Genomic DNA, 24,846 nt, shown 5'->3' on the forward strand with positions numbered 1-24,846 from the left:
AGCTCAACAAGATCTACCCACTGAAAAAATAAGTGTACCATTGCTGAAAATAGTTTAAATATATAATGTACCTGGGGGGGCTTTGGAATATGGAGGGGGAGAAATTATGACAGGCAGTTTCTGCTGTCAAAATATGTCCCCCCTGTATTTAAAGGGGAATTTCTCCCTAAACCTTTTTTTACAAAAGTAAGTTGATAATTATGTATATTGACCAAAACAAAATATTAAAAAATAAATTAAGATATAGGGGAGCTGGGGCTGGGGCTGGGGCTGGGGCTGGGGCTGGAGCTGGGGCTGGGGCTGGAGCTGGAGCTGGAGCTGGAGCTGGGGGGGTGTAACACCAGCTCACGTAGACCAGGAAGAGTGGTCAATATACATAATTATCAACTTACTTTTGTAAAAAAAGGTTTAGGGAGAAATTCCCCTTTAACTTAAACGCCCAATTTGAAGGAATCAAGAAATAAAACAAGTCCCATGTCATCCTTATTGCCATTGTTATGTTTGGCCATTATCAACCAAAGAGTTTGTCATCCGTAATGCCTGTATGTGTATAAACCATGTATATTTATCTTATCTGCAACAACACATCTTTTGAATTCCATTCCTTAGTCCTAACAGGAAATGTGACTTGTCGATGTTGCTCATCAGGACATGAATGAGTGCAGTTTCTCTTTCAGGCCACCAGGTGGTGGAAATAACAGCCATAAAACAGTGAACATTCACCAACAAAGAAGAATATGTATGCCACCGGAAGCTACGTAAGATATTATCAACAAACATTCACACACACCAAAAGGGTTTTGGATAATTATATAACAGGTCCTCAACTACCAGACGTCGTCAACTACGCCATATAATGCATTCTTGTGAATGTTCATGTATCAGTCACAAAGCTTAGCCCCCGAGGCAGTTTTATTGAATGATGGACGCCGTTAGAGAGGCTTTTATTTTGGAAATTGTACCGGAAGTCTTATTTTGTATTGTGGAGCACTTGACAGAACGCTAGTGTCGTAACTGTGGCTTCTGTCAGTGTCCTGTCAGTCATCATGATATGATATTAAATCCACTAAGGTAAGGTCACCTCTTATCATCTATGTGTGCAGTTTAAAAAGACCGCGTTCTTATTGGCGTTTGTAGCGTTTGTTCATGTAATAAGTCTTAAGAATAAGAATAGTCCTTCAGTGTTGTCGCCGTAACCATGTCACTTTAGAGAGTAGGTAAGAGGCTATACCGTCGGCGGGGGGTTCAAATGATGAGCTGTGGTGTGTGGACTGTGTTGACATGATCACTGATCATGTCAACAGACAGTCCACACATCATTGATCAGGGTGGAAAGTAACTAACTACATTTACCCTTTTAAAGATGGTCTGTAACTCTGAGGGGTCCATTTGGTTCCATTGGTATACCCTTTGATTGATTGATTGATTGAAATATTTATTAACAGTTTGCAGAATTACAGTACATTTCAAGCACAAACTCAATACAAAGAACTGTGAGTGGACGACCCAATTAAGCATTACACTTGTTTACAAGAGGATCCACCCTCAGAGTTATATGAGGGTCCTTGAAATTAAAGAAGTTGAATTGATTGATTGATTGAAGTATTTATTAACAGACTGGAGAATTACAGTACATTTCAAGCACAACTCGATACAAAACTGTTAACTGTGGACGACACCATAAACATTACACGTGTTTACAATAGGGCCCACCATGTTCAATTCATCATAACATTTAGAGACGTACAAATATACACTTCTATATAGCCAAAAACAGGAAATCATCATAGAGGAGGTAAAAAGGGGAAGAAAACATATACAGTACAGATTTTACGGTGGCCAGTTTTGAATTGCAGCCGTCCGTAGGTGCCCTTTGAGAGCGGTTTTGAAGGAGTCAAGGGATTCACATGTCTTAATGACTGTTGGTAGGGCGTTCCACATTTTGGTGGCTTAGGAGCGAAATTAATTTCGTCCCTTGTTTGTGCCAAATCTGGGTTGCACATGGTTTGTTGAGCTCCCTCTGGTGTTGTGGACTGTGAATGAGAACCACTGACTGCTCAGCGGTTTGTTTCATGTCTTTATAATGGTACTTAATTAAAGAGGGAACAGTCACTACTATGTGGCTCAGGAGGTAGAGCAGGTCGTCCAATGATCCCTGGGTCGGCGGTTCGAATCCCGGCTCCTCCTGGCCAAATGTCGAAGTGTGAGTGAGGACTCTGGCGTTGACTGTTCACCGCTTCAACTCCCAATGTATGAATGAATGAACCATTGTGAAGCGCTTTGAGCACTTGTAAAAGCGCTATAAAAATGCAATTCATTATTGTGTTTTGCAACACTTTCTGTCTAGTTTCTCCTATAGAAGCTTAATTCATGTGCAGTTGCACAGTGACGTTTTCTCTCTACAATCTGTCTTTCACATCTGCATTCACCCTAAAACCATGAAACAAGGGTTCTAATTCTATTCCAAACCCTGGTCACTTCTATCAGGGTGTCGCTCTCTCCCTAACTTTAATATTTCCATAAACATGCTTATCTGAGCCATCATGTTTTGCACTGCAGTACAGTTTAGTACTACAGTACAGAGACGGAATAAAACAGATAAAATAACTGCCTGCCTCTTATCAACAGACCTCGCCCCCACAGCACACACAACCCAGCCCTACCCCAGCACACACACACACACACACACACACACACACACGCACAAAAACAACAAGTCTAAATAATAAACACTCTTCTTCGTGTGGAAAGTTGGTTTCACATGGGGAGTTGGGAGTCCCCAAATATTGTGTTCATCCATGTCATGGTGAAGTCAGCATGACAGCACCCATTCATTAACACAATGTTTTATTTGTTTTGAGGGGGATATCTCACAACATATTGTAATAATAATAATAATATCTGGGACTTATATAGCGCTTTTCTAATACCCAAAGACGCTTTACATGTGTGTGTGTGTGTGGGGGGGGGGGGGGGGGATGTTTTTGAGGTGAAAGAATGCTGTTTTTGTGATGTGGTTTACGTGGGGGAGGAATGAGAGGGTAGGGTCAAAGATGACACCTAGGTTGCGGATGCGTGTGGAGGTTGTGATTGTCCTGGGAATTGAGATAAACCAGTACTTGGCACTTTGTGTGTGTGTGTGTGTGTGTGTGTGTGTGTGTGTGTGTGTGTGTGTGTGTGTGTGTGTGTGTGTGTGTGTGTGTGTGTGTGTGTGTGTGTGTGTGTGTGTGTGTGTGTGTGTGTACTAGTGAATGAAGACAGTAGCTGTGTTAGGAGGGGGGATCGGGGGGTTGGCGGCATCTTACTACCTCACCAAGAGCCCCCAGGTTACCAAGGTAACACACACACCTTGCTGATACATTTTTCATCTGTCATCTATTTGTCTTTGAACCTTTTGTTAACTTGTTTGTACTGATGTTTTTCAGGTGCAACTACAGTTGTGCGTCTTCTTGACATTATCCATGTGTTCCAACATAGTAGACTACTGCTAATGGCGTTTATGTATCCTGCAGGTCATCGTGTGTGAGTCCAGTGGGCGTTTCGGGGGCTGGTTGTGGTCGACCCGGAGGTCAGACGGGGCGGTGTTTGAACATGGCCCCAGAGGCATACGACCTGCGGGGGCGGTGGGACAGAACACGCTCAACATGGTACTGTTAGTCAGTGTTGTTGGTTTTTTTTGGCAGCAAATTTTGATTTTAGTTTTAGTCATAGTCTCTTCAATAGTTTTCATTTGGTTTCAGTCACATTTTAGTCACCTGGAATGTTTTAGTGTTAGTCTAGTTTTAGTCGACTAAATATCATAAGATTTTGTATTTTGGTGGGCCTTAATGCCATCGTAGTGGCTGTTTTTACACTTGCTCACAACGCGTCGCGACGCATTGTGAGCTTGTAGATCGGCTATTTTCAGCATGCAACCAAGTGTAAAATTACTTATACTGGATCTCTTGTCCACTACTAGTCCCTTTTTATTTATTTTAGTCTAGTTTTTATTTGTTGACGAAATTGTCAGTATATTTAGTCTTAGTTTTAGTCATCATATCTTAGTTTTCATTTAGTTTCCATTTAGTTTTCGTCAGTGATATTGTGAATGTGAAATATTACTTATTTTGTTACCACATGTTTTTTTGTGGGGGGATTGTGCTGCAGCTTGTTACTATGTCACTGCAACATTTTGTTAATATATTATTACTCCTACAAATTTTGTCCAAACATCACGCAAATCGCTACACATTATCTAATTCATTATTCTTTACACACGCACGCACGCATGCACGCACGCACACAGTCACACACGCACACACACAGTCACACAGTCACACACACACACACACACACACACATCAAGACGGGTCCGTTAGATTTTTTATATTCCAACCTGATTGGTGTATTCCGAACATTGCTGGCCCACAATAAACCTACCTGACGTGGCGGAGACTTGTGCCCTCGTTTCAATGCACATACATGTATGAGTCATTGACAAATAAACCTTGCTGACAAGTCATGACATGACTCTAAAGTCAGAAGAGAAGTTATTAAATAGTAGCATTATTCCCGTCTGTCTGCCTGTGCAGGTGGAGGACCTGGGTCTCCAGGGGGAGGTGTTGCCGGTCACCTACAGTCACGTTGCCTCCAAGAACAGGTATCTGTACGTGGGTGGAGAACTACACCGCATGCCGTCTGGGATCAGGTGAGACAGCTTGGACCATTGGAGGAGGTTCAACTCACTGTTGTTAAGCGTTATTCATAGTCTGGATCTTCGGTGGTGAGGTGACCACCGAACTACAACATGACGTCACGAGCTGCGGTGAAGAGCAAACCACCGCCACCGCTCCAGCCCTTCTCTCTGTTTTTACTCACCACCGCTCAACGTTATTTCAGCTCCGGTGGTCACCTCACCACCGGAGCGGTGGTCACCTCACCACCGAAAATCCAGACTATGAATGAGCCTTTACAGTGGTAGTTTGAATTCGAATTGAACCACCTCTCTCTCTCTCTCTCCCTCCCTCCCTCCCTCCAGTGGAGTGGTCCAGACGGTTCCTCCCTTCTCTCGTCCCATCCTGCTCAGTGTGGCCAGGGACCTGCTGGTGAGGAGAGGCAAGGAGGAAGACGAGTCCATTCACTCCTTCGTCTCCAGGAGGCTGGGGGAGGAGGTGTGTGCGTACGTGCGCGCGTGTGTGTTTGTGAGGAGTGTGGTTCTGAGAGTAAAAATGGAACCACTTAAACCCTATACTGAACTTGTACTTTGTTAACCGGAGTCCTCCAGGGGTCTATATTAGGCCCCCTTCCTTTTTCCCCTAGTCTACACCACCAAATTTCTATGCCAAAAATAGCTGATCTGCAAGCTCACAACGTGTTGCAACACTACACGTTGTGAGCTTTTGAATCGGCTACTTCACAGAATGTTTGCTGTGAATGTTCTTCTAGCAATGTCTACCATACAAATAAATTAACCGTTTTTCCCATTTGAATGTGTGTGTGCGTGTGTGCGTGTGTGCGTGCGTGCGCAGCTGGCAAACATAGCCATTGACAGTTTATGCCGTGGTGTGTTCGCGGGGGACTGCAGGAAGTTGAGTGTGCGCTCCTGTTTCCCTCCCCTGTACAACGCCGAGCAGCAAAGAGGTTCCATAGTGCTGGGCATGCTGCTGGGAACGGGTAATGGTAATTACATGAAAGATACCCCTTTTTTATCAGTGTTATAGCGACATTAAACGTTACTGTAAACACTTCAGCTTTCAGAAATTTCAATTTCAACACTCTAATATGAGGGTTCAACAGTTAATCAAGCTAATCAATTTTTTCACAACATTATAATATCTAGCCCCACTCTAATCCACAACAACTGTAGTTTCCTTTGGAAATGGAATGACAAAACGGCCTCCCTGTCTTCCAGACTCTGGTCCCCAGGTTGTTCCAGGTGCACTGGCCCAAAGGTCCAGGCGAGAGGCGTGGGCTCAGTGGTCGCTACGGAGAGGCATGGAATCTCTCCCCGAGGCCATCGCTGATTGGCTGGCACAGAGCGGGAGGGTCCAACTCCACCCGCATGCCTCTGTCAAACAGATCCGCCCCTCCGTGTCAGGCTGGGAGGTCAGTGAGTAAACGATATCAGAACGCACCCAACCTGGTTTTAATTATCTTGATTAATCTGTACACATACAGTACTAGTGTAACACATGTGTAACCCAACTCTGTAAACCAGCTCATCTTGCATCTGACTTGACGGTTGAGGGGAATTAATGGTGGAAAATAGTTTCGATAACCAGTAGAGTAAACTGTGTGTGTGTGTGCGTGCATGTAGATCCAGTTGGAGGATGGAACCATATCTGCTGACCACATAATCTCTGCTCTGCCGGCCAAAGGTAAACTACTGTCCGGGACCCAAACCAGTGAAAATAGCAGATCTACAAGCGCACGACGCGACCGTTTGCGCTGCGTTGCGAGCTTGTAGATCGGCTATTTTGACTTGGACCACTGTGACCTCACCTTTTTAAGGCTCAATCATAATCACTGCTTCCGTCCGATGGGTGGCTATGGATTCCTATGTGTTCTGTTAACCTTCATAACATCACTAATAGTTTAATTATTATTTTTTTTTTTACCGTAACGCACTATAAAAGCCAAATGTTTGGAACGCTGTATGTATTTGACTGTACTTTAAGAGAGAAGTCTGTCTCTCTCTACAGCTCTGTCGGCTGTCCTTCCATCCTCCCTTCAGACGCTCGCCCAACAACTCCAGGACATCGTCACGGTAACGGTTGCCGTGGTTAACCTGGAGTACAAAGGTTCCATCCTCCCTGTGACGGTAAGAGGCAGACCGTAGTCTCCATTAGGGCTTTAAGCAACTAGTCGACTATTCAACTAGTCGACTAGTAAATCCGTAGTAAAAAGTTAAAGTATTTAAAAAAAAAAGTGGGGGGGATTTCCCATTTTTGTAGGCCTCAAAATCAGCTAGAATAGATTATAGTTATAGTCACCAATGTACACATGTAGTTTTTAAAAATTAATTATAACAATTATTTAAAAAATAAATAAAAAGAAGAATTTTGTTTGTTTTTTACATAATAGGTAAGCCTAGTTAAACAACTAGTCGACTAGTAAACTAGGCAACTAGTAAAAATCACTAGAAGTGAAAGCCCTAGTCTCCATAAAAAACCTAGATGACTCATTCGCTGATCCAGTTCATTGGAGTGATCTGTATCGCGGGGAAGGCGGAAGGCATGCTGCCACTCAAGTGACTACTACGGGCCAATCACAGCGTGTCTTTTCTGGGACGTACGTTTCAATTCAGAGGAGCTTTATTCATGTCACGAGGAAACAAAAGTTTACATTGCAAGTGCCTCTGGGAAAGAGGCAAGAGTCCAGCCTCTGTTTGGCCTAGCAAACGTCCACTCTGTGACGCACACGAATGCTGCCTTCCCTGTATGATGACGCCTGAAATACAGACGCCCCAGAGCTGAAGGAGGCGTCTAGACACCTTTCTATGTCTATGGTAGTCTTTAACCACTGGTTGGACTTGGTTGGTAACAGGAGGAGATAAAAGTATGGTTGTTTCTGTTGGATTCATTAACATCCACACAATTGGCGAGGGTTGGTTCTGTGTGGCATTTCTCTGCTTCTAAAATGCAGGTGAAAATGAGAACGGTCAGGCTGTATTAAAGGAAGGTCGCCGTGGAGATGACACTAATAAAGGTTTCACTCAGTTGTTCATTTATTTGAATAATTAAACTTCTGGTCTACTTATTCATCAAAGTAGTCCATCTGGTCTGGATGAAAATATCACAGAACGGCTGTTCCAGATGATTAGATTGTTCCTCACACCCAACCAAAATATTTAATGCACCACACAAAAGGTTTATTTAAACACGCTATAGCCTACAGTATACTGTACTTTATAGTGAAAATAGCCGATATCCAAGTTGACAACGTGTCTCAATGCAACACGCAGTGAACTTGTAGACCCTCTATTTTCGCTATTGCTTTTGAAATTTTTTGGTGTGTGTGTGTGTGTGTGTGTGTGTGTGTGTGTGTGTGTGTGTGTGTGTGTGTGTGTGTGTGTGTGTGTGTGTGTGTGTGTGTGTGTGTGTGTGTGTGTGTGTGTGTGTGTGTGTGTGTGTGTGTGTGTGTGTGTGTGTGTGTCCGTCCGCCCGCCCGCCCCCAGGGTTTCGGTCACCTTGTGCCATCGTCAGAAGATCGAGGTGTATTAGGAGTAGTGTATGACTCGGTTCCCTTCCCTGAACACAACAGTTCCAATGGAGATACAACACGACTGACGGTATGCATACTCGCATGCACACACACACACATTTTGTTCTGTGATCCACAGACCTGCAAATACACAGATGGTAGTTATCATACATCCAAAACAGCTACTTAACTTAATATATAGTTTGGGATGAAGCTCGTTAATTTCGTCCGAGGAAGGCCTTCGTAACGAAGCGTCCGTATGTTTGCCTGCTGCTGGGGGAACGCTGAAAAATAAAACAATAATCCTGCTGGTATTCTTTTCTATGGACTGATTCTACAAATGCCTTCTAAATTGTTTTTTTCTTTTGGGGAACTTTGGGTACAGATGTACAAGCTCGCGGCGTGGCACGATCTGCTATTTAAAAAATCTAAAATGACGCAGATGCTTTCCCGGTTTTAAAATAAAAATCGAGCGCTCCAGTTCTTGTTGTGGGTCATTCAGAAGTGGCCCATAGATCATCTCTTTTATGAATGGATCATTAAAACATAATTAGATATCCTACGCTACTAAGTATCTTCTTGAGTGCTGTCGTTTTCCAAATCTATCTGTGATTAATCTCCAATGTCACCCATGGTGCCACTCCCCTCTACAAACCCTCTGCATTGCACTGCGTAAAAAAAACAAAAAACAGAACACACATTTCTTTAGCTGGTGTGTTGGAGGTGAACTTCATCTCGGAATATGAAATAATTGCCACACACTGCTCTTTGAGTTAACAAGGCACTGGGGCAGTCACTTTTATTAAATCTAACATTCTGGTCCAATGGTCCATACATCAGGCTTATCGGTGTATTTGTTAGTATCCCCATTAGCAGTGACATACAGCTCCACCTCCTGGGATCTACATATAAATACAATGTTTTTTTTTACATTTCATTACATTTAAAAACACAATTTTTTCCAACGCAACGCTGATTAAGTGCTTACCGACCCCAGATCCATTTTCCAAGGTGTATGCCTCACCTCATCTCATGAATTACTTATTATTTATTGTTATAAAGATTCAAATAAAAATTCACTGAAATTCAAAACTGAACAGTGTGGGTTGAAGCTCATGGCCCCGCTGATCGTTGTGATTGGTTGTCTGCTTAGGTGATGATGGGTGGGGCCTGGTTCCAGGAAGTGTTTGGGAATCCAGAGGAAGTGACAGAGGGGCGTCTCCTAGCAACGGCCACTGAGGCGGTCCGCAGCCACCTAGGAGTTACCGTAGAGCCCAGCTGGAGCAGGGTGGCTCTGCACAGGGTAGGACACTGTCTGATATACCACCCCTTACTCTGTGTGTGTGTGTGTGTGTGTGTGTGTGTGTGTGTGTGTGTGTGTGTGTGTGTGTGTGTGTGTGTGTGTGTGTGTGTGTGTGTGTGTGTGTGTGTGTGTGTGTGTGTGTGTGTGTGTGTGTGTGTGTGTGTGTGTGTGTGTGTGTGTGTGTGTGTGTGTGTGTGTGTGTGTGTTGACCTGTTTACACTGTCCAGAAACCCTGGAAATCTGGTGTGCATATCAGTGATGTTGTGAATGAAATCAAATAATCTCATGTGTTTTTGTGATGGTGTTGTCCTTATTTAAGAAGATCTGCAGCCAGTAGCCACACATACTAGTATATTAATAATGTGTAATAAGTACAGAAAGCTCACATACAGAGATGACAGTTTAGTCTGTTGTGTGCAGCAAATAATCGATCATTGCATCAGGTGAGAGTAGTATATAGTAGGATATTCATGATATTCTGTCTTTTGTGTTCAGGACTGTATACCTCAGTACTATCTGGGACACTGGAGAAGAGTCGGTGAGTTTCCATGGATTCAGTGTTCTATCAGTGTCATACTTTTGTAGTGACGTGAATGATATGCGTATATAATATATCTGACTGTTTATCTTATAGATGAACATGTGTGATACCTTTTTTTATAGAAATCCAGGGCTTCTTGTGTAATAGACCATAATGGAAACAAGCCACCCAGGGCTTTTATTGTGTTATCCTTTTAGCTTAGGGTAAGGGTTAGGCCGCAGAGGTGCCCACACTTTTATGACGTGAGAGCTACTTTCAAAATGGTCTACCCACCATTACTGAAAATAGTTTAAATATGTACCTGAGGGGGCTTTAGAATAGCAGCGCTGGCATTACATATAGGACAAATGCACTTGGAATGGGAAATAAAGGGGAAAAAATCTAATAGTTAGGGTTTTCTTTGTATTTAATTTGTAATGCTACAGATGTTTGTGCACAGCAACACTCTTGAAAACAAAATATTGCATTGTGAGTTTGAGCTTCCAGGCCCCTTTTGTCAATCCATCAAGTCACCTTTAACTCAAGTGAAGTGGCAGATGCCAAAAATAGTTTTTTATATATTTAAATTAAATATTCTTTAGGGACATGTCCTGTGATCTACCTGCACAGCCTTTGTGATCTACTGGTAGACCTTTTGGGCACCCCTGGTAGCGTTAGCGGGACCCTTTTCTTCTCATCCTTTTAGCATAACCTTTGACTGCACTACATGTACTGTTAACAATCTTGTTAATAAACAATCAATCAATCAATCAATCCATCAATCAATCAAACTGTGTATGTGTGTCCCTCTATCCAGAGTCCATGCGTAGGTACATAAAGGAAAGGAACCTCCCCTTGTCCCTGATCGGCTCCTCCTACAGCGGCGTCTCCGTCAACGATGTCATCTTCAGCGGACGCTCTTCTGCAGAAGCGCTGCTGGGAACTGGAGTATGACCGTACCGACCAATCAAGACAGCTGGGGCTCTGACTGACAGACGGCCTGGGAACGACCAACTGCTGATTTCTGCTCATCGCGGCGTTGACTGTGTCACTGAGGACGGAGAGGGTCTGACATTTGTCCTGAACCGTAACGACCCGTTTACAACATGATGTGGCTCTATACAGAACCAACTAGGTTCATTTGAGTTGGTTTCGCTAAATGGGACTATAGGATCACAGATTTGAACAGTTCCCTGTGTGTGCGTTAGGACACAGAAGCAGGTCACAAGATGTTCTGAGAACAACTTTAATATTGTTTTATTTAACATATTTGCTTAATGTTGTGGAAGATTGTTACAATAACACTGGCTGTTATATGCTTGTAAGTAAAATCCTCCATTTATATTGCCTTTAAATGATGTCACGGTGTTGGTAGTATTGGTATAATACTGTGTGTCCTCCTTATACACCATATTAGCCTCAATCTGACAAATGAATTTACTGCTGCTGTCACTCTAAAAGCTTCCTGATTTGAACTATATGGTTACAGGGTTCTTTATGTGCCATCTGTAACGCCCAGGATTCTAACATGGGTCTGCAGCGTGGAAAACCAAACACGCACAAACACAGCCAAAGGGCAGTCCCCCTTTGACCAGGCCTAATAATAGGTTTGATAGGGCTTGACAGTTTCCAGATAGTCTTCATGCAAGGATGATTTCTGAACTGATACAGATCTCGTTTTCCAGTCATTACAGGTCTACAAGTATGAAAATATCTAAACCCTATATACAATATACTCGTTGACCAGAGTTAGCCTGTCATGGTCAGACTAATATCACTGGGGGGGGGGTTCGTCTTCTTTTTCTTTTCTCCTTTGTTTCCAGGCTAGACCAGAGTCGCTGAAGGCTCAATACTATGCCTCACATAATGCATTGTGAGCTTTATAGATTATAGGTTATTTATGCTGAATGTTTGCCCCCAAAATATGGGTGCGGAGGTTCAAATGAAGAACACCAGACCATAGCCCTTTTAACTCATTTGCAGTAGCCGCTGCCTGCTGTCTGATTGGCCTATTGTCGACGGGTAGTCGAATCATGCACACAAAAAATACTTTTTTGTTTGTTTTGCATGATTTGACTGAGCTTTGCAGTTGAATGAGTCTGATTGCATACCATGTCTGATTTAACATATACTTGCTTGGTTTTGCTTGGTTTGCTCTAGCCCTAGAATGTCTCTGTTGTTACATACAGTTGTTACAGTATTTCACATACCAGAGCCATAGAACTCTTCCATAGACTTGCGGTTTCAGCGGCAGAACGGCGGCATAAATGTGGTCGGCACTCCGTGTGTACTCGCTCAATAAATAATTCCAAAGACTTGGGGGTCAGATATGGTCCTCAACTTTCATATCCATGTGAAAGTTCTGTCATAAAATGTTTGTTTGGTCAATATCTCCTCTTTTTCACGAGCTGCACCCGGACAGCTTTCTCTCCGGTTAAAAGGGGACCGGCTGACAGCTGGACTTCATTTATCAAAACTTCCTCTGATCACCACAAACGTCATCACGAATTGACCAGGGAAGCACAAAAGTTTGGGGCACACAATTGGCAGGTGGTGTGATTTACAATTTACAATTTACAATTTAGGCATTTAGCAGACGCTCTTAATCCAGAGCGACTTACATTAGGCAGGAACAAAAGTATGGGAATACATCACATATATAAAATGCATTTATCAAGAAACATGCGTAAGCTAAGAATGTAACTAGAACATATCTATATAATGACACTATACATATTAACTATACATATATACTATACTATGCTATACATATGTACTATGATGTCCTATGACTACATACAATGCAATTATTGTGCTGTCTACATGACATGCTATTAGTCTGTTTCAAATGCTATCTAAGTCTAAAAAGTGCTATCTAAGGGGGTAGGATAAGTGCTATGGGCCATGATGGAGTCTGAAAAGGTGGGTCTTCAGACTACGGCGGAAGATTGGGAGTGATGCTGCAGTTCTGATTGCAACGGGGAGTGCATTCCACAGTTTTGGGGCCAGAAGGGAGAAGAGTTTGGGACGTGTGGAGCATTGTCCCGATTTATTAGGCCTCTCTCACACATAAGACACACGCAAGACACACTTGTGTGTTGTGTGTGTCATGGCCGCCTCAATGCATTTCCAATGGGAAACCTTGTTGCATGGGGGGGAGGGCAGAAGACACCCATGCAACAGCCTTCTAGTATAACTTATATGAGCTTATGGAAATGGAAATTTTGGTTTGTTTAACCAATTAAACCTTATTGTTGAGCAATGTTCTCTAGACAAGTCAGTTTTATTTGTAAAGCACATTTCAACAAGGCAATTCAATGTGCGTTACACAGAACAACATACAATTACAGTGCAGAACGGCAAGAAAAAAGAAAAGTAGCCTACCTCAATCAGGCAGCACAAACAGAAAGTTGTGTTGTAGGGCTGATGGGATTCTCAGATTGTGTTGTAGGTCAATAGTTCCCAAAGTGGGCTCTGGGGACCCCCAGGGGTCCTTGAGGGAGGAAGTTCCAGGGGGTCCCCAGCTATATGATAGTTTGAAACCAAATGGACCCTTATGGGTCTGTAACTCTGACAGTATGAGAGTCCATTTGTACACTCTCAGAGTTAAATTAACATTGATTTTACAATATAAATTTGGGGTCCCAGAGATAGAAAAATATCATGAAATGGGGGTCCGTAGACTAATACATGTCAAACTGGGGGTCCTTGAAATTAAACGGGTTGAGAATCACTGCTAGAGCCGTACAAATATTCTCGTATGGGGGTCCCTGGCATATCTTTTCAAATGGGGGTCCGCGGGCTAATTTTAGTGTCAATTCGGGTGTCCTTGGCAGGAAAAAGTTTGGGGACCACTGAACATATTGGTTTGTGGCGTTCTCTGGTGGCCACATAGGGGGTGGACATAAATGATGAATAGCAACGAGCAAAGCATCATGGGAACTTTCTCTCAGGCCACATGGGCAGCCCGCGCGCATGCGCTGATTGAAGCTCCGGCTCTAACCACTAACCAGAAGAGGAAGAAGAGTCGCAGAAACTACATACGACACGACACACGAGCAGCGTGAAGAAGAGACGCTTCAGCAAAAACAAGAAATAATACTTTACAACCCGCTTTGAAGCAGACATGGTGCCAGGTACTGTTTAATTTAAACTTACTCCTCGGTTGTTGTTATTCGCGCGTCTTTTACACGGTTACAACGGTTCATTTTAGCGTTAACATTCGAAACGTTCTAAAACTCGGCCTTCTGCGCCATCGCTGCCCGACGGCAGCGTGTTTTCAAACTGGATTAAAGTGTTGCGCAGTTGTTTAGTGTTTATATAATTGTACCACACCGACCATATGCATCGTTGAATTGGACATGTTTGGTAGATGAATTTCATCATGACACCATTTAAAGTCGTTACTTGTTGGCTGCTAAGTGTTTCACTAGTACTGTAACTCCACATGGTCGCACTGAACGCGACACACGTGTTATGGTGGACTGACTCCATATGTGCTGCTCTTCCTTATCGGAGGAAATGCATCATTGTTATACCAGTCCTAAAGCATATGTTTATTGGTAGTTATACAGTTCAGTTTACTAGTGAGGTCGAACTTCTCGATATCGTGGTTGCGGACAATGTACTATTTAAATACAGATGTTATGTTTGTAGCGCCCACGCAGTGGAACGAGCTTAGTTCCAACCTCATGTTGGAGCTCAGCTCAGCTTCCCAAACTTTGCCTGTGTTTAAATGTATTGTTTTGCTCTTGGTATTTTAGTATTTTTGTTTATTTTTATTTTTTTATAGTTGAGTACTTTTGTTTCAACGCTATTTTGAATGTGCTTTATAAATACAATGGATTGGAGTTTAATCTACTGGCCCTTTAGAGGGGAATGTCTTGTGTATTCCAAAGCCCAAGATGAGTCAACTCTGTCCACAACCAATGAACCCAAATACAATAGTTTTAATACCATCGAAGGAGCCTATAAACCAGACACTGGTATACTATCAGATAATTTTAACTTTTATTCAGAAATAATTAATATATTATGAAAATAGTTGGTAATTTTAATCTCTACGTTCCGGGGACCCCCACACGGAGTTGCACCACTCAGTTCACACGGGTGTGATTTTGATTAAAACACTTGGTGTAGGTGCAATGCACAAAGAAGCCACGGGGTGGCCTTTATTTATTTTAAAGATCTGTGCCTGAGTGTTTTGGTGTATTTCCTTTGCTACAGAATAATACAATCAGAGCTCTTGTAGTACTAAATACATGGTCATTATTTGGAATCAACGTTTAATGTCATATATCGTATCGTGGTACGTATCTATCGTGAGCTTGCAGGCAATACCCACCACATACATACAAAATATTGGCCTCAAATGATTTGACAATCACTGTAACACTAGTGGGAACTCTGACCTCTTGACACTATGTGAGTCACTAGCAACAAGTTCCAAGATGGTAAAATGTGAAGCATTTATACATTTCAATAGAGGGTATGCGCATGCATAAAGTGAGTGGCAAAGTGAGTTTAACATTGTTTAGTACTTAAAATGCAATCAGAACTTTTCTGTTGGATTATTTTATTTGGATAGTAGTTTAAAGTAGTAGTAGAAAGTCGTTTTTTGCCACTCAGTAGGCATAACTTGCAAACTTCCGGTTTATGATGTCACGCGCATACCCTCTGTGCTATTTCAATCTAATCTAGTTTCTTATTCACCTGAGCAACAAGAGATGCATTTAAAGGCATGTTGACTTTTTTTTATAACCCATTTAGACCTGGTGTTACTTACCTATACATTGTTTTACCTTAAAAGCCGACTGTGCCCTCTGTCTCATATAGAAGCATAATCATTTATTTGTGTTTCTTTTAATAAGAATTAGTTTTTAGGAGGCGTTTTAAGGTTTAATAAAAAAACAAAACACCAATTAGGCATTTAAGTATTTTTTATAACATCTACCATTGTTTCTCTTTTTGTCCTACAGGCTTTAGTCCCCGTGGAGGTGGGGATCGGGGGGGAAGAGGAGGAGGAGGAGGATTCCGTGGAGGAAGAGGAAGTTTTGGTGACCGCGGAGGAAGAGGAAGTTTTGGTGACCGTGGAGGAGGAAGAGGGGGCTTTGGTGACCGTGGAGGAAGAGGGAGCTTTGGTGGTGACCGTGGAAGAGGGGGTTTCAGGGGACGAGGTGAGGACAGGTTGACATACATCTGATGGCTGTTTAAAGTTTGATCTGTGATCATTTGATGGATGATGGAATTTACCCCCCATGTTCCATTATCATCTCTCCACTATCAATATTCATAATCAGATGTGTTTTTTTTAAATGCCATCAAACGGGTTGACTCTCATCTTCATAAGATGGAGATGGCTGTCTGAGTTTTTTTGGTCCATTATTGAGCTTTTGGCAGCTATTCTGCTGAGGAGGAAAATGATTCACAAACGCAAATATACGGTCAAAAATAAGTTGTAAGTGGTGCATTTTAGGATTAGGTAAACTACTGTGAATGGGAGATTGTGATATCAGTATTTCTATTATGCATCTAGTATGAGTCAAATGGCATAAACGGTACTTTAACAGTGGTTTTGAATCTGTTCTTCCAGGTGGAGGTGGAAGTTTCAGGTCACCAGAGGGTGGACGTGGGGGTTTCAGAGGAAGGGGTGCACCGAGGGGCAGAGGAGGAGGCAGGGGGGGCTTTGGTGCAGGAAGGAAGGTCATGGTGGAGCCACACAGACATGAAGGTTGGTATTATCATCATTGATATCACGATTTGTGTTTTATACAAGAAATGTATGTTTAGAATCTACAACTTGGTAGGCTGCAAATAACCAACATAGCCAACACAAAATGCATGCTTATCAACAACAGATAAATATTGGCTACTGCCATTGGTTAATGTCAGTTTTATCAGCCGATACCGATAATGGCAAATATTGGCCGATGCAGATATTTGGGCATTATATCGGTGCAATGAAAATGGCAGACCTACAAGCCTGCAATGTGTCATCCACACTGCATTGTGTGTTTGTTGATCAGCCATTTACAGACTATTCATAATTTGTTGCCCGATGGTTTCTTGTGTCTAAAGTGTTGGACACACACGATTGTTACATTTACCATTCTCTCTTTAGTAGGATTTTGGGGGGTTCCTACCTGATTTAGTCTTGAGATTCTACCTACACAATATTCTGTTTAGGTAGTTATCTGAAACATTTTTGTTCTGTACAAATAATAATACGGTTAATAATACAGTATTGCATTGTACTGATGCATATTGTGGTTTGGATATAATTCAGATCCAATGTATTGTCACTTAAATGCTCTATAGGATGTGTGGAAAATCTATGCTTGGAAGTTCCAATATAATAAAACATGATTTATTGCTTCTTTCAGGAGTGTTCATCTGCAGAGGGAAGGAGGATGCTCTGGTTACAAGGAACATGGTGGTGGGAGAGTCCGTCTATGGAGAGAAGAGAATGAGTGTAGAGGTAAGATTATATAAAGGATAATGACCGCTGCTTCACAATCAATTTTCAATTTGGTGAAAATAGCGGATCTACAAGGTTGTGGCGAGGCATTGCGACCTTGTAGATTGGCTAAGAAGATTTTGTGTGGGATAATGGGAGGCCTAATATTGGGGTTGGGACTCAGAACTGGTTCCGTTTCAGACCCAAACTTGAAGTGAGCCGTTCGGGCGTAATATTGTAATAGCGAAAACAGCAGCATATCGAACAACCACAGAAGTCCTCAGAAGTGTTGTTGGACTTTACCAGTGGGCGCAAAGGTGGTAGCATGTTGACTTTAAGGAAACCTCACCACAGAAACGCAAGGTTAATCTTATCTACTGTATCGTGTGTCGAGTCTCTGAAAATCTGTACCACCGCACACTATCGAGCTGCTGTGGTGGGCATGAGCAGACATGCGCTATACGTTGCATCAAGTTGCGTCCCAGATATAGCCAAAGGAACTGAAGTGCTGCCTGGGCTCGAGCTTTGCTCGGATGGGGATGAATGAAAAGAAACCTTGATGGTGAAAAGGTATGTGACATCAGTTGATTTACAGTGGCTTAATTTCCTGTCTTTTGTCTCAGGAGGGAGAAACGAAGATTGAGTACAGGGCATGGAACCCCTTCCGGTCCAAACTAGCGGCGGCCATCTTGGGAGGAGTAGACCAGATTCACATCAAGCCGGGTGCCAAAGTCATGTACCTGGGAGCAGCGTCGGGGACCACCGTGTCTCACGTCTCGGACATTGTTGGACCGGTCAGTACCATGTCCGTCCTAATGGACATAGAATGTGTTAAATGAAACCACTTTCAACCTGGAATCCCTATTTTGGACATGTCGTAAGACATTTCTTTTTTCAAAAATAGCTGTACTACAAGCTCGCTACATGTTATGGTGACACGTGATTTATTCCAGACACAGTTGGTCCATATACAGAAACAAGACACAATAAAAAACTAGCTTATGTAACAGACTATTTTCACTCCAAAAAGTCTATCAATTAAAAATATAAACAGTGCCTCCAGTGTTTCCAGAAGCATGAGGAAAATATTGTATCACTCTGTGTGATCCCTGTTAAGGCCATAATTAATACATTAATTCCTTCCAGAACTCATAAACATTATTTTTCTGTAGCTTTTCAGCCATAGTTTGCCCCTCATGGCCTGTTCATTTCTTTTGATATAGCGTAGACTCCGTAGAGCATATTTAAATCTAGCATTTGCATGCTTCTTGTGGTCACACTCCGGGCCATGCCTACGTTTTCCTGCTGAGACCCAACATTTTAGAGCATCTTTAGGCTCTACATACATAGACATTCCATCCAGGTCTCATGTTATCATGTTTTTTCTTCTTTTAAATGGATTACTTCCATTAATGAAGTGAGCTTGTAGAACGTCTATTTTCACTGTCTGACAAGCATTTAAACACAGCTTTTTATACCAGCATCAAATGCAATCAAGTGCACATGTAACTGCTGGCCTGAGATCTGAGCCTTCAACAAGGAGTTGAATAGTGAATCATAAGTGCTATGATTCACCATTCAACTCCTTGAAACCAAACGATTGCGTGTAGCATGAAACCATTATCCCCAATTGCAAGGAGTTGCGTTGGTGTGCAATGTCTTTAAAACTGTTGCAAGGAAGGAGTTGCATTGGTGCGGTTTGGGCCTAAAAAATAAACTTTGAGTTACAACATATTCTCCATTTATCTACAATTTGGGGTTCAGTGTCTTGCCCAAGGACACTTTGACATGTAGACAGGAGGAGCCGGGATTCGAACCGCCGACCCATGGATCATTGGATGACCTGCTCTACCTTCTGAGCCACATAGTATGAGCATCAAAGCAATATTTTAAATACTTTGTATTAGCATGTGCATTCCATATATTCCATAGGGCTGGACGGACCACACATAGACTGTTGGATGCCATTAATGACGTTTCTGCAATTGATAGTAGCATGAAGAAATGACTATTTTGCAATCACAGTACATCTACAGATTTTTTTTTCTTTTTACGTGCAGTAGAAATGATGAGTTTCACATGTCTCTTCTCTGACTGAAAAACAATGGAGAGAACTACAACAACTCTGATCTCAGCATTTACACAGAGCAGCGCACATTTGCGTTTTTTTGTTGTTGAGTGGTGCAACCACTCCAAGGAACAGCAATGTCCGTTTTCAACTATGTTTGTGTGTGACTATGTTTGTGTGTGACGTTAATGAGCACCAGTACCAAAAGTGGCGCTGTTGTGCCAGAAACGGAGAGAGAGATGGTGCTGCACTGTTGCCTGCTAAAGAGAGAGAGGGGGGGGGGGGGGGGGATTTGCACCACTTTAATTTTAGTTATAGAGGGCAAGTATAATATTTAAAGGCATATTTGTCATATTAGCCAGGGTTCCTTTTAAACAATTGTGTATGCCTTTTTTTTGTATGCATATACCATGTTTTTGTATGTGTATACATTTGTTGTTCTATGTGTACAGGAAGGGCTGGTCTATGCCGTGGAGTTCTCCCATCGGTCGGGTCGTGATCTCCTCAACGTGGCCAAGAAACGAACAAACATCATCCCCATCATTGAAGATGCCCGACACCCACACAAATACCGCATGCTGGTTGGTATGTACAATCACGTCACAGTAAAAGCACCCAATACTCCACCCTGCTAGTAGTACTGTGTTATGCAAGGTTAAGAGATTTTAATTTATAGCACTGTTATCAATATATATAACATTGCAGTCCAAGGAAGAGTTTAAACTTCAAATGTGTTGTGAGTGGCCTGTATGTACAGTATATTTTGCCTGTAATCCTAATCAGAACCTTCTAAAGATTGTTTATTCACGGAAATTTGTTTCAAAAATGTGGATTTCCTTATTTCTTTCATATGTCAACACTGCCTACAACATGCCCAAAAATAAGGACACAAAGTTGAAAGTGGTTAATACAGCTTCATATGACTCTGGAGCAGGCATTGAAGGGTTTTAAGATATGATACGATCACCCTTTTTTTCTTTTTTTTAAATCCCTGGTGAATTCAGTACAATTACATTTTCTTACATAAAAATGTCATATTAGATCCAACACAAGGTGGTTGTGTTCTTTCTGCTCTCTGCTGTCCAATAAATTACAGATGTCTTAACAGTCTTCATTCAGAGGCTTACATGAGAACTTATGGGTCTCTTTTCAGGCATGGTGGATGTAATATTTGCTGATGTGGCCCAGCCTGACCAGACCAGAATCGTTGCTCTGAATGCTCACAATTTCCTGAAGAATGGAGGACATTTCGTTATCTCCATCAAGGTATGTCGTAATATAAGTACCGGTAATGCATTGAAAATAATTAACAGACACTAAAACGAACAATAACATAAATACCATATAAGTAATGGTCTGTATATATGTACCTGCGACTGTGGGTGACTATGGGTCTCAAACTCACGGCTAATGTAACACTTTAATCCCGACTGTCTCTCTCCAGGCGAACTGCATAGACTCCACAGCAGCTCCAGAAGCTGTGTTTGCTGCCGAGGTGAAGAAGATGAGCTCAGAGAACATGAAACCACAGGAGCAGCTCACGTTAGAGCCCTATGAGAGAGACCACGCTATTGTGGTGGGGATCTACAGGTGGGTGCATGGCACGTCATTGAGCACACCACAACCACACTGTGTTTTAACAGCGGGCGAGCATCGCCCGAAAAGATGAGCGTTACTCTGCCCACTTTTCGACCATTGCCTGTTCGCCTGCTATCGCCGGCCAGGTCCCATAGACAAATAATGCACTTCCGTAAAATTCATCTTGCTGTCGCCCGCTGTTAAAACGTACTGTTAGCTGACCGGCGTCCCCCAGGGCTCTGCTGGGTCTGCTAGTTTTTCCCTTTACACCAAATCTCTTCGCCGAAAATATCTATTCTCGACAAATGTTCGCCCCCCCCTGGGGTTCATGATGTGGTTAACCACTTTCAACCTTGTTTGGGAAAATAGGCAAACATTTTCAAAAAGGTTGACATTTTTTCAAAAATAGATCTACCAAGGTTTCTTTTTCTCTTTCATGACAAAGTATAAAAAGGCTTATACTTTTTTTTAAAAGATGGTATTTGCTTCCCTGAGGCTGTAGTGCGGTTCTGTAAAAAAGATTAAGCATGTTAAATGGCATTGTGTGTATGTACAGCAGTCCATGCCACCTTCCAAAGATTCTTGATCAACAAAACAGACTCATTTCATGACATGCTTTTTTCTCCTGTATGATGTTCTAAACAGTCTTTTCTCTAATTTCAGACCTCCTGCTAAAGAAAAGAAGAAATGAGACCTGTACACCACCTTGATCACAACATCTGTATATGTAAATTACTAGACTTGACAGCCATGGTAAACGGAACCATGAGTGTATATTAAGGGTCATTCAGACCGCTGCCATTTTTCTCCCCAACGTTCCAATGCTTCATTTATGCTCCATTGTACGAGGGTGTTGCACACAAATGGCTGCTGTACAAGCTCACAGCACGTCACATCTGCGATGCGTTGTGTATTTTCAGTGCTGCACACCATTGTGCGATAAGAATACATCGGGCTTAAGATGGGCTTGTCTCTCGACAAATCTTTTGGTCTGAACTGTGCTTTACACATTTATTGATTTTTATTGTTTTATTTTTCTGTTATCTTGTAATTTGCTTTCATGGTTACTTTTTCTGTTAAGTCGAAAGCGGAAGAAAAAAAGATTATAAAAAGTGCCCAATGTGAATTTGACAGCTGAGAAGATGCGTACAGTAGACAGAATATCATTGTTTTGGACTTGTAGATTGGGCCTTGAACTTTACTTGGGCATAATGCCATGTTATTTGTTTTTTAATAAAAGATATTATAACTGTCTTCTGGGTTTGTTTGTAGACTACATGACTATCCCTGCAGAAATATAATGGCCTTAATGACACTATGAATGGGTAGTACCCATACATTGGAAAATAGTTTAATGGAAAACTTAAATATATAACTTTGAAATGGACTACAAGCATTTCCCATTTGACCAACCTTTCACCTACTTATACCAGTATGATGCTAGTAGATGGGTGGATGTGTTTGTTCATGTGTTAAATATTGGCACTGAGCAGTTTTGAAGGTTTTTAGATTACAAAGAGCCTTGGCTCATAGGGACATCAAAAGGCTTCAGTGGTTCATTTTGCAATCTCAAAGTACTGGCTGTAAATGAGCAGTTTGTCTGAAGGTGCATTTGTCTGAAGAAATTTACGAAACCACTGGCCCAATGGAACAGGAAACAAATCAAGCATGTCCCTTGTCCCACCTAGGTTTATTTTTTTATTGAGAAAATGGTAATGGACCCCCCCCCCCCGGTAAATTTAAATATCACCACCTGGCCTGGTGTCTGGAGTAAATATTTGAAGTTCTGCACAAAAAATGAGACAACAGGCGGTCTTGAAGTGAAGTCCCGCTTAAGAGCCACTTGATGTCGCCACTGGGTTGAATCTCGGCTCTCCAGATGAGAGTTCAATATAAATTAACATTAATAAATCGTTATTTCATTAAGATTATGATAGTGTCTGATCTACAGTACAACTATATCTAAGGTTCACCTCCATCTCGTTATTGTAACTGAAACACGGCCGTATCCTCTACTAGAGATCTCGATTCTCGAATCAACCCGTTAAGATGCTTTTATTTCAAATGCGATGTTTCGCTTACGGAAAAGTACGCGGTTTGAATTATGAAAAGCGCGTTTTAGATTTCACGATAATCTGACTTGTGTGACTGAAATCATACTTGTCCTGAACTCTTTTTGACAGGTGCCTGCAGAGTGCCGTGGGTTTGTTTTGGCCGCCATTTTGTGGGGATATTTCACTGGAGCGCGCGGGGCCGTTCTTGCCTTGGTAGAGGTGTTATAGAGAAACGAGTGGACTATCACATTCCGTGACTCCAGAAGACGCTGTTTTACGGCCTTCGCCAATGAGCAGGGGTGCGAAAATGATTGATTGAAAATTGATCGATTGAAAATGTTATTCACAGCATAGGCTAAGTAGAATGGGCAAATTTCAAACGAAAGCACAAGTCAATACAAAAACTGATACGAGGACGAAACCATGAAAAGCACTAACTTCTTTACATTAGGGTCTCGACTCCTCCATTTTAAACACAACCAACCAAACACTACATTACACCAGCTCATTTCACCTTTCTACAACATCGCATAATACAAAGTCCTTCGTTGCCAATCTTTTTTTTATTTAAAGAGTCACTTTGACACTTTTCAAGTTTAAAATGTAATTTTTCTCACTCGAAAGGGTTTTTCACAAATGTCAGAGTTTTAACTCACCGTTATGTTAATCGCATGCAATTCATTATAATTATTTTAATCGCAATTTATTTATTGTAATTTAGGCACACTTTATTTATTTTAGCCATTTGGAGAGTGGTTCTCAACATGTGGGTGGGTCCCCAAATTATTTTGGGAGGTCCCCAAGTAAATGGTAAATGGTGCATTTATATAGCGCCTTTATCCAAGGTGCTTTACAGAGATTGTGCATTACATTCACCCATTCACACACACATTCATACACCGATGGCAGCGGAAACCATGCAAGGCACCAACTAGCACATCGGGAGCCATTAGGGGTTCAGTGTCTTGCTCAAGGACACTTCGACAGTAACTCTGGGGGAGCACGGGTTCGAACTGGCAACCTTACGGTTACCATCCAGGCACCTGAGCCACCGCTGCCCCTTAGATAGGTAGATGATTATTAATGTGCAAGATTGTTTTCTCACTCAACAGTAAACAAACCAATAGGCCTATAGAATATACAGTAACTAAAAAATACATCGCATGGATGCACCTGGGACGTATCCTCAGTGATGTATCCTGAGGTCAACCCCTCACTCAGGCGACCCAGCCGGGGTGATCAAGTCCCGACTTACCCAGTAGCTACCCTCAATCAGTCCCACTAGGGCAAAACCAGGGCCACACAATCCGTTGGAACTACTCCAGAACTACTCTGCCAGGGCTGGGAGGTACGCTTCTCTGGCGCATGGAAGGACTAGGCTCTGTGGGTTGACTCCTGTCCAGGCCCCTTATATCTCACCAGGTCCACTCCTGCTCTCACCAGGCCCAGGACCTGTGCGTTGCACCAGTAAGCCTATTAGTGTAGGCGTGTAGGGTATCTGCAAATGTCTAAGTCAACGTGACAATTTAAGGATATAGGCCTACCTTGGATAAAGGCGCTATATAAATGCACCATTTACCTCTACAAATATATAAATAAATGTGTCAAAAAAAGTAATCAACAAACTATACTTAAAAATGGTCAGGCATGGCTACAATATCCTCCTCAATTTAGTTTTGTTTTATT

General features: G+C 42.2%; 2 protein-coding genes across 3 annotated transcripts; both read left to right on the forward strand.

The window, feature by feature from the left end:
- The first annotated feature begins 700 nt into the window (after positions 1-700).
- On the forward strand, positions 701-12,406 carry ppox (protoporphyrinogen oxidase). 2 transcript variants are annotated; one of them, XM_079504766.1, is made up of 13 exons: positions 701-758; positions 3,249-3,335; positions 3,513-3,647; positions 4,572-4,687; positions 5,018-5,150; positions 5,508-5,658; positions 5,891-6,084; positions 6,296-6,356; positions 6,681-6,799; positions 8,156-8,269; positions 9,335-9,484; positions 9,980-10,022; positions 10,822-12,406. In XM_079504766.1, the coding sequence occupies exons 2-13, from the start codon at positions 3,252-3,254 to the stop codon at positions 10,956-10,958; spliced, it is 1,437 nt and encodes a 478-aa protein (XP_079360892.1). In that variant the 5' UTR covers positions 701-758; positions 3,249-3,251; the 3' UTR covers positions 10,959-12,406. The 2 variants fall into 2 exon arrangements, with proteins under 2 accessions (XP_079360892.1, XP_079360891.1); XM_079504765.1 differs by lacking the exon at positions 701-758 and adding an exon at positions 830-1,071.
- Positions 12,407-13,965: 1,559 nt separating this feature from the next.
- fbl (fibrillarin) lies at positions 13,966-22,360 on the forward strand. Its single transcript, XM_079504773.1, has 9 exons — positions 13,966-14,140; positions 15,983-16,180; positions 16,597-16,734; positions 17,387-17,481; positions 18,084-18,254; positions 19,981-20,113; positions 20,682-20,794; positions 20,973-21,118; positions 21,770-22,360. Exons 1-9 carry the CDS (start codon positions 14,131-14,133, stop codon positions 21,795-21,797), a joined length of 1,032 nt encoding a protein of 343 aa, XP_079360899.1. The 5' UTR covers positions 13,966-14,130; the 3' UTR covers positions 21,798-22,360.
- Positions 22,361-24,846: the final 2,486 nt, after the last annotated feature.

Source organism: Electrona antarctica (assembly GCF_951216825.1).
Source record: "Electrona antarctica genome assembly, chromosome: 6".
Taxonomy (NCBI): domain Eukaryota; kingdom Metazoa; phylum Chordata; class Actinopteri; order Myctophiformes; family Myctophidae; genus Electrona; species Electrona antarctica.

Excerpts from the sequence above, each read along its gene's own strand:
- ppox (XM_079504766.1), top strand. The coding sequence starts at position 3,252 with ATGAAGACAGTAGCTGTGTTAGGAGGGGGGATCGGGGGGTTGGCGGCA. Across the intron at positions 4,688-5,017 it reads CGCATGCCGTCTGGGATCAG|TGGAGTGGTCCAGACGGTTC; the intron begins GTGAGACAGCTT and ends CCCTCCCTCCAG. Across the intron at positions 9,485-9,979 it reads GCAGGGTGGCTCTGCACAGG|GACTGTATACCTCAGTACTA; the intron begins GTAGGACACTGT and ends TTTTGTGTTCAG.
- fbl (XM_079504773.1), top strand. Across the intron at positions 16,735-17,386 it reads GGAGCCACACAGACATGAAG|GAGTGTTCATCTGCAGAGGG; the intron begins GTTGGTATTATC and ends TGCTTCTTTCAG. Across the intron at positions 17,482-18,083 it reads AGAAGAGAATGAGTGTAGAG|GAGGGAGAAACGAAGATTGA; the intron begins GTAAGATTATAT and ends CTTTTGTCTCAG.